Genomic DNA, 9,913 nt, shown 5'->3' on the forward strand with positions numbered 1-9,913 from the left:
TTTGTTTATTAACTGGTCTGTAATTATCTGTTTAAATATTTCATGAAATGACCAGTTTGTTTATTAACTGGTCTGTAATTATCTGTTTAAATATTTCATGAAATGACCAGTTTGTTTATTAACTGGTCTGTAATTTGAATTGGGCAAATAAATGGCAGAGGAGTTTTAATTATATTAAATGCAAGATGCATGTGGATTATCATAATTTTGAATTATAAGTATAATTTGGATGGGAATAACCCTAACAGTGTTATAAAGGAAGGGATCTTGGTATAATAGTTGATCAGTCTCTAAAACCATCCAAGCAATGTGCTGTTGCTAGTGGTAAAGCAAATAGAACTTTAGGTTGTATCTACAGAAATATTGAACAGAAGTCTAAAGAGGTTATAATTCCATTGTACAGGTCATTGGTTAGGCCACAATTGGAATATTGTGTTCAATCTTGGGCTCCTTACCTTAGGAAGGACACTGAATTGTTGGAAAGGGTTCAGAGAAGGGTTCTTGGGATGGAAGGATTGTCATATGAAGAGATTGTAAAATATCTCAAATTTTCTTTTGAAAAAAGAAGAGTTAGGGAGGAATTGATAGTGTTGATACATCATCTTTTTTCATATTTAACAGTGAGAATAGTAGGACTAGGGGACACAAATATAAATTTTGGCAAGGTAAGAGTCATCTTCAGATAAGACAGTTATATTTTTCTAACAGGGTGGTTGGCTTTTGTAATGGGTTGCTTTTGGATGTTGTAGAGGCAGTCAATTTAAGCGATTTAAGAGAAAACTTTATAAGTATATGAATGATAAGGGCTGGTTTAAGATTTTTTTTAATTATTTTAATTTAGTTTAAAGGATGGAACAACCAAGATGGACCAATAGGTCTGATGTTGTCCCAAAATGTTATGTTAGGTTAACTTATTTAACCTGGCATCTGAATAACCTGCAATACTCACAGCTTCGGGATAAAAAAGGACTAGCTGCTCTATGATGACGAACAACAAGACAAACTGAATCACCCGCTGACCTAAGGATGTTCACTGCATCATCATGGTTGGCATATTTTAGATCAATTCCATTAACCTTCATGCAAAAGAAAGTCATAGAGTATAAAGATAAACTAGGTTTTAAAACAATAAATGCAAAATTTATGACAAAAAGCTACATACAAAACAACACGTTTTTCAATCAATTAATTTCTATAAGTGTACCTTTACATAATTGTGTGTAAAAAGCTAAAGTATTAAAATTCTTAATATTTTTATATACAGTAGTCACAAATAATGAGCAACGGCAATTAGATGGTGGATTTCGTGACCATACAAAACTGGAACAAAACACAGCAATGAGAAAAGCAACTGAAACTTTTATCTGGTTCTGAGGTTCAGCCCATAAAGACCAGGGAAGTCAGAGGGGTCTATTTGCTCTCTAGTGCATTCAAGACTGTCTTGGGGCACTACATTATTTACTTATAAAATGATCAGTAAACATTAAACTATTGTCAACTTTAACTCATATTCCAGTGATGAATGGTAAGGAGTAATGAACTATATAAAAACATTATCTTCTGTGTAGACATGTTAAGGAGTAAGAACTACAACTAAAGATTAACATGGATGTGTACATGACAAAGAATAAGTAACCAAGACTAAGCATTATCTTTCATGTGTACAAGTGAAGAAGTAATGAACAAGAACTAAACATTAATGTCTAGGTATACATATTAAAAATAAGGAACTAGAATCCTACATGTATGGCAAGTTATAATCAAATAAGACCAAGCATGTGAAGAAGCAATGAACACAATGTAAACACCACCTTCTATATGGACATATTAAGACAGGCCTCAACAAATACTTTCAGATCTAGGAGCCAGGTCCAATATAGAAAAGTTATGGAATATATTTTTGAGTCGGTTGTGTGGTTACATGGCCACAAGGTTTAATTGTTTGTACACATGCAAAAGGCTGGATGGATGAAGGTTTGACTTAAGACTAATTGCATAGTTTGTGGTGCAGAGTCCCCTCGGAGAAATGTTGTATGCTGATCCTCAATGCTTTCAGGTGACATAGAATGACATGTATAGGAATAGAAATAATGAAGTAAAATTACACTCATTTGAGGAAAAGCTATCAGGATGATCATATTCCCGTATGTAAAGTTGCATTTCCTCATGACTTATTTTTTCATTTAATCCATGCAATATGTTCACTTTCCTTGGTCACAAATAAAGGAATACGGATGGACCTCGCCTTTTCAATCAGGAAAGCCAACAAGAAAATATAAAATTCCTCAAGCAAAGTTAAATTCCTTGGGAATGTGGGAAGTGTAATATTTCAATCTTTGATGCATCAAGGATATCCTGGGTGAGAATCACACAGATCTTGTCATCATTCCTGGGGACATAACAGGCCAATTGCAAGTGATGAACATTCCAAAAGTGGAATGAGTAGTTCTACTCTGGAGCACATGTGTTTACACCATCAGGTAACCAGAAGAAACCAGACCTATTGCTCAGTGCCTGATGGATAAAAAAGGACTGGGATATCATTGATCTGGTCTTGATTCAGTCTGGCATTAAAAAAATTACCTCACAAATGCTGCTGCAGTAGATAATGAAGATGAAAATGATGATGTCCATGGTAATGCCATATACTATGGCAAAAAAGACTATTTGAGGACAGTGATTCAGACTCAAAATTTGAAGATTCATTACAAATTATTTGTAGTCTCACATATCAAATGTAATATAAGGATAACTTGTTTTGTATTTCCAAACATTTCTAAGTGTGCATGTAAATAAAGCTTAAAAATCACAAGACTTAGCTTCTTGATCATTTTATTTCAAAAAATATTGTTTAAAGAAAATGAAAATGGGAGACAATTCTGATTTATGCCTTAGAGACAGAGAGAATTAATAAAACATACCATCGAAATGCAACATTTCTAGTAAGTATGTATTATCATTCACAATGCATGTCAGAAAAGTTGGAATGGCTGTAAAAAAACCCATTTAGATTTGTTACTATATATTATATGTACTCTCATTTCTACATAAATTTTTAGTTTGAAAAAAGCATATTGTATTCAGAAAGTTACAGTTTTAATCTTCATCACCAAAAGTTTGATTCATCAAATTAAATTTCACCAAGAAAATTCAAACACAAAAAGTCAGACAAGATACAGACAACATGGAAATATATCATTTTTCAAGGCTGTCCTTGCACACCAATGCTTGATAGTAAGCATTTAAACCCACCCTTTGTTATTCAGATAGTTAACAAATTCCTACACTGAAAGTATATTTCCAAAAGATACTTACCTCAACTCACATAATACCTTTTTTTCTTGGCTTGTGCTGCCCTCTATTTGCACAATTTTTGCTCAACATTAGCCTTTATGCTACCATTTACCCTCACATTATTTCAGGTGGTATAATTATGTGTAATTTTGTGTAATGTGATTATGAACTTGAGCTCTGTACTTTTCATTGGATGTGGACTGAAAGCAACACAGTATCTTTATCTTCACCCAATGCTAATAATCAATTACTCAGTCTTTGTGTCATTGTTAAGTGCTTTTCCTTATAGAGTATTATTACTTCTCAAAAGGGGAAAATGAAAACCAAAACAACATTCAACCAAATTCAGTTATAATTTTACCAAAAAACTGAGTGATAGGACTCCACAAGTTTACCTTGTTGGACATAACAAGTGTCAATCTTATAAGGTTAACTATAGTAAATTAGACCAAAAATTATTGCTACAGAGGTTTTCTCTACAGAGATTAACTCACATTGAGTTTATTAATGATAAGAATGGTTTAAAGGGTCTACTCTACAACTCTACTTAACAGCTGACTCAACAAGAGTACTAATTATAAACATGTTGTTTGTTACTTGTGCAGAGAGACCTGCTGATTCCCATAAATCAGCTTAGTGGAGATAGGGGTGAGGTACAGAATTGATTCATTTCAGCCCCAAATAGGCCAAAGCAAATAGTAAACATTTGTGGGTTAACATTTTTTAATTATTGCAGAAATTGTGATATAGTTATATAAGTTTTAGTAAACAGATATATAAAAGTATATGTAAGAGTTCATGAGTTCTTGCTCTCTACATCCGTAACTTAATCTCAAACCCAGTATTTATGTTACTTGTTAAATTAAACCCAAAAAACACATTCAGTGGAACTTCATGTATTTGAAATAGCTTTAATACAAAATAACAGTTAAATAGACATCGAATATGATAACGTGCAAAACACATGCACTCGGAGGCAAGTTGTCACACTGATTTTAACGGTGCTATCTTATTCTAAGTGAGCCATGTAACTAACTGTATATACAAGATAAGCGCTAAAGCTACTAATTTATATAAATAATTTTTGTTGCACATTAGCTGAAATCGGGATTTGTATACTAGGCAATGACTTCAGAATAACAAGATAGGCCATTCAATCCATTCAGATTACTTCAAATAATCAAGCAACAAAAGCAAACACCTATTTATGCATAATTAACCTTAAAAAACTCAAACACTCAGCAAACAGAAATTTTGCTGAGAATTTGAAAAGCTTGTTTTCAATTGTACAGATAGCTTGAAATGGTATAAACACGTTTTTAATTCCAAGTATAGTAAATAAAATTACTTTTGCCAAGCTTTCACCATGCAATTAACATGTTTCAATGGTTTATCTTTAAATACGATATAGAATGATTATTGTTAGCTTATTCTGTGAAACATGTTTTAGTTTTGTGTACATTCTTACATTTTAATATACAAGACTAGTAATATGTTGATCATGCACTCAAAAATATGTCCTAACCAAATCTCTGGATGACTACAAGCATTTTTTCTTACTGCAGGCCTTAAAATAGGATCTTCAGAAAAAATCAGGATTCTAGTAGGGCAAGGTTTTTGAAAAAATAGGGCCTTTAGTAGGGAAAGTAGGGATAATTTAGATTCAATAGGGGACTCACTGGCATGTTTTTATACAATTGTCTACTTTGTCATAGCCATTAAAATAGAAAACAAAATGCATCAAAGATACATACTTAATCTGATTTCTAGGACAATTTTCACTGAATACAATTAAACTTCACCTTAGCCAATTATTTGTGTATATCTCACTGTACATGTTTCCAAATCTGCTGTTTGCCACTATTATCACAAGCTACTGTTATTTGTAAAATATACAGAAACCACGAAATTGGTAATTTGGAAATGGCTGGCACAAATATGAATGTTCATAAATGTTATTCTCTACATAAGTTAACCACTGGTGCTGGACTTGAGGTTTTCCATGTATTATTTTAGTTTTCTACATTACTCTGAAAATATATAACTGCTGTGAACACAAAACAACTCCAAGTGCCTTATGTCAGATTAGCATAAAATTAACAATGTCTATTAAACTATCAGGGTCTAGCCATTTCAAGATATGACTGACAGAAACATTCACACAAAAATCAAACAATGTTCAGATACAGCTTATGCAAACAATAACTATGTCAAGCACAACTTAACAAAAGCTGGTGCATATACTTAAACTCAAAATGTATTGAGCTAAAAAAACATTTGAACATCCTTCAATTAATCTTCATTTGGATGGAGGTTGTTTTCAATCTAAAGTTAGTTACAAGCAAGTAGAGAGCACAATTTAGTTATCATGCAAAAGAAAGTATCTGTCTCTGATCCCACCAAAAAGTTATAACTTGTGCAAATCACCAGATTCTGAAACACTTTGCAATCTTAATTATGGGGGCAGTTAGACTACACTTACAATACAGCTATACATGTCTTTACAGCAAGTTTTGTATTTCTTGTAGAATTAATCAAAAAATGTAGTTAAAAAGGTAGGAAAGAATAGGAATTTTGCCTAAAAATAAGGGAAAAGAATGGAGCCTCAAGAAAGTAGTGAAAAAGTAAGAAAGTATGGCATGTTGGAAGGCCTGTTTTTGCTCAAACATGTCAAATAACTTGCCCACTGTTTATTATAAATATAATTAGGTTATATGCATGTGGATATACAACTATGGTACACCATTTTGTTTATTTATTGTTCCTTTCATTAATAACATTGGTATACTACTTACTATATCAAGTATAATTATGTTAATTTTAATTTGTCATCAATTATTAAACTTATATTATAAATGTTGATTATCACTGTTAGCTTAGAACTAGTATATAGGCCTAATGTAAATGTCACAAGCTGCCTGAACCTCATGAGATATTAATAAGTTTGCAACAAAATATCATTAATAATGATGGTATCCAACTGATGAAACAATATATTAAATCTTTATAAATAGATACATATGAAAAGTAACATTAATTAGTGATAGTGATTGCCAGATTAATTTTAGTTTTGCTCTGAGTATATTGTATAAAAAATTAAACCACACCTTTTTGAGGAATAAAAACTGAAACTAATTGTGGATAAAGATCTACATCTATGTTTACTATACAAGTGGTGGCTCTTTCTAGCTATGTCAAACATAAGCACACGTTTGAAATCTACTTGGTCTAACTTAAATTTGACTTGAGATACAACACAATTATACATGCTTAAATTAGTGTGCCATTACTATACATAATACTAATAATTCAGTTACAGTTTATGCTAATTAAGACCATAAACACAATCCTAGTCAAATGACTGGATAAATAAATAATTTCTCAATGTCTCTCATTTCCAGCACTTAGCCTTACACCCATAATTTTTAAAACCTACCTGAACAATTGTGTTCACTTCTTTAATGCAATCAATCATATGTTGGACAACTTCTTCTGTTGAAAAAACTTCATAGTGAAATTCCTCTTCTTCAATTTCCATTTTTCCTTTTGCTGCTGTGGATTCAATATCAATTCCTGATGACAAACCATCAATTTCACAATCATCCAAGCCATTGGATTCATTTCCAGAGTCAGTATCATATGGAATATCTTCTTCAGAGTCCATTTTCTTAAACAATGCCAATAGTGAAGATTATCGAACTATTTCAGTATCTGTTAATTCTTATGTGATAATTACAGCTTACTATTTATAACGCCTTATAGGGTTTAATGCATTACTAATATTAATAATAATAGTACTATTGTTAGATCTAATTTAAATATTTAATTATTTTACTCGTTAAGTTTAACGTTATTCATTGAAATTTAAAGTTGAACATAACGTCATAAGGACTACAGTCTACTATAAAAATGTCAATGCCGTTACTCGCGCACTAAACCATGTAATTACAAACGAGTATGCGAACAAGTAACACAGTATTTTGAGGCAACACCAATACAAACTGTGGAAAATGTTAACACGAAATTCTTGGTTAACGTATTATTGACAGTGACAGTACTGTCGTTAGGCTTATTTTTCAACTTCAAACTTTTAAGCAAAGTCAAGACTAATTATACTATATAAAATTAAAAATCTAATAAATTCGGAAAAACATACTATTTGTGTGGTGTATATATATAAGTATAAATAGATATCCAATATATATTAAAATTTTGTTACATTCACATTTTACAGAAATTTTGAAGTTAACAGAACAAAGCCTTCAAATGTTATCAATTTTGTTACGTTAACATTTCCTTCCCTTAGTTAAACCTAGCCTAGCTTGATTTTCTTGTTTATTCTCGTGACGTTATTTCACTAATTTATATGACGCTACCTAGTGGAATGTAGTTGATAAGTAGATAACACGAAAAATGGGTAATATAGAACCGAATCATTAATTAAGGAATATTCGTGCTACTTCATGGCTAAGATGATAAAACCTATTTCAATGAAAGAGTTAGCACAAAGGACCACATATAAAGTGTAATAGAATTAAAATAAGACCAAAAACTCGAGCGCTTTCGAATAGTTGACTATTGATAAAACCTATTTAATTCACGAGTGTGCGATTTACTAAAACAATTTACTAAGACATTATATATGATAATTTTATCTTATCTATTTTGCGGTTTATTAGCCCTTAGTGGCACAGCGGTATGTCTACGGACTTACAACGCTAGAAACCGGGTTTCGATACCCATGGTGGGCAGAGCACAGATAGCCTATTGTGCTTAACTTCAAACAAACAAGCGTTTTATTAAATTGTTATAGTAAATCAGACACGTGTGCATCAAATATATTGTTACCAACTTAACTAACATAGAAACGAGCAATAAAGAGCACATACAAATAAATTGAAATGTTTTATGCATTTAAGTAAATCAGGAACAATCGAATTATTTCAAAGAATATAAAAAAAAATAGAAAAATATTCAAACAAGCGCAAAGTCTGGCTAGTGTAGGAGTTAAGCGTTCACAATTTGTTAGATGTAATGGGTGCAATGAACGGGTTCTTTTTGGGAACTTCGGACTGGAATATACTAGGAAGCTAGTAGTAGTAATGAAGATATGGAATTTTTATGTAGAGTTTGTAGGTTGGAGGAGAAGTTAAAGCAATCATGATTAAAGTAGAGACAATAGATAAATGGAAGTGTAGATTGTAGGAAATGGCAGCAGGGTTTCAGGAGGAGCTTAAGCTTTTACATGCAAGGGATACATCAGCAAACAATGACTTTCAGGAAGTTAGAAAGAGTACCATTAGAGTAAAAAGTAGTGAATTTTATTATAACTAGCCTATTATGTTGAGCAACAGATTCCAGCCCTTGGCTTCTGCAGATGAAGAACTATTGGAAGGAAGGAAAACAAAAGGGTCAGAGAAAGATGTGGATGATAAGGAGGTTATAGTTATAAGTGATTCATTGAAAACGCATGTGGATAGAATAGCCTGTGGGGTAAATAGGGAGAAAAGAATCAGGTTATGCTACATAGGGGGCACAGGTGGAGGATATAACTGACAGAGCAGGAGATATAATATAAGGGGCTAGCAGAGATGCAGTTTATGTAGGGGTTAATGATATAGAAAAAGGTAGGTCAGAGAAGCTAATTAATAAATATAAGGGGTTGATAAAGGCACTTAAAGAAAATGGCCATAACTTAACACTGTCAGGGATACTGCCCAGAATTAACTGTGGGGATGAAGTTATAAGTAGGTCATTAGGGCTAAATGCTAGGCTTAGGTTAGTATGTAAGGATGAGCAAATTGGCTGGTTGGACTTGTGGGATCAATTCAGTGGAAGAAGGGAGCTTTTTGGAATGGATGGTTTACATTTAAATAGAGTATGGGATGACTTGTTTGCTAAGGCTATTAACTCAGCTGTAAGGGATGTTTTAAACTGGGACTAGACAGTGGTAAGGGCCATGAAAAACTAAATATCAAAGAATAAGAAGCAGATAAAACTTTACTATATGAAATGAGTATAGAAGCAGTTATAAGGATAGGCTTATTTGATGCTATTTTATTGCTAGAAGTATAAGAAATAAAATAGATGACTTTAGAGCACTGGTAGGAATGAAGGATTTTGATATAATGGGAATAACTGAAACATAGTTAAACGTAGATGGTTTTGATGACAGAAATTTCTTTGAAATACATGGTTACAGGCTATTTAACAGGGATAGAGTATTAAAGAAAGGGTAGGAGGGGCTTTATATGTTAAATGTGAGTTACATTTTTAGGATATCAAAGATAATAGCAAAGATATTAAATCCACTTGGGTTTCTATTAGTGGATATAAAGGGAAAAGGCTTTTAATGGGAATTTGTTACAGACTATCAAATGATACTGATGAAATTAGTTAGAAACTTTACAATGAGATTAAGATTTCAGCTGTTAATGAAGTTATAATTATGGGTTATTTCAAATACAGACATATAGATTGGGAAATTCTAGAGTCAAACCATGAGGGAGAGGGTGAAAATTAGGGAACATCTGGGTGCAAGTGATCATTGCTCTATTAGGTTCGATGTTTTGCTGCAGATGGAGAGAAGGAATAATGATATTTTGGTTATAAATTTCAA

The 9,913-nt window shown here is 32.2% G+C and overlaps 1 protein-coding gene across 1 annotated transcript in view; it reads right to left on the reverse strand.

Moving 5' to 3' along the window:
• Window positions 1-7,627, reverse strand: part of LOC106464706 (E3 ubiquitin-protein ligase arih1-like) — a 57,931-nt gene extending 50,304 nt beyond the window's left edge. The window contains exons 1-2 of the mRNA XM_013924865.2: window positions 7,451-7,627; window positions 6,731-6,961 (exon numbers count right to left, since the gene is read on the reverse strand). Of these exons, the coding sequence (XP_013780319.1) occupies window positions 6,731-6,958 (228 nt within the window). The 5' untranslated portion in view covers window positions 6,959-6,961; window positions 7,451-7,627. The remainder of the gene's footprint in view (window positions 1-6,730; window positions 6,962-7,450) is intronic.
• Window positions 7,628-9,913: the final 2,286 nt, after the last annotated feature.

This window comes from Limulus polyphemus, unplaced genomic scaffold, assembly GCF_000517525.1.
Source record: "Limulus polyphemus unplaced genomic scaffold, Limulus_polyphemus-2.1.2 Scaffold62, whole genome shotgun sequence".
Taxonomy (NCBI): domain Eukaryota; kingdom Metazoa; phylum Arthropoda; class Merostomata; order Xiphosura; family Limulidae; genus Limulus; species Limulus polyphemus.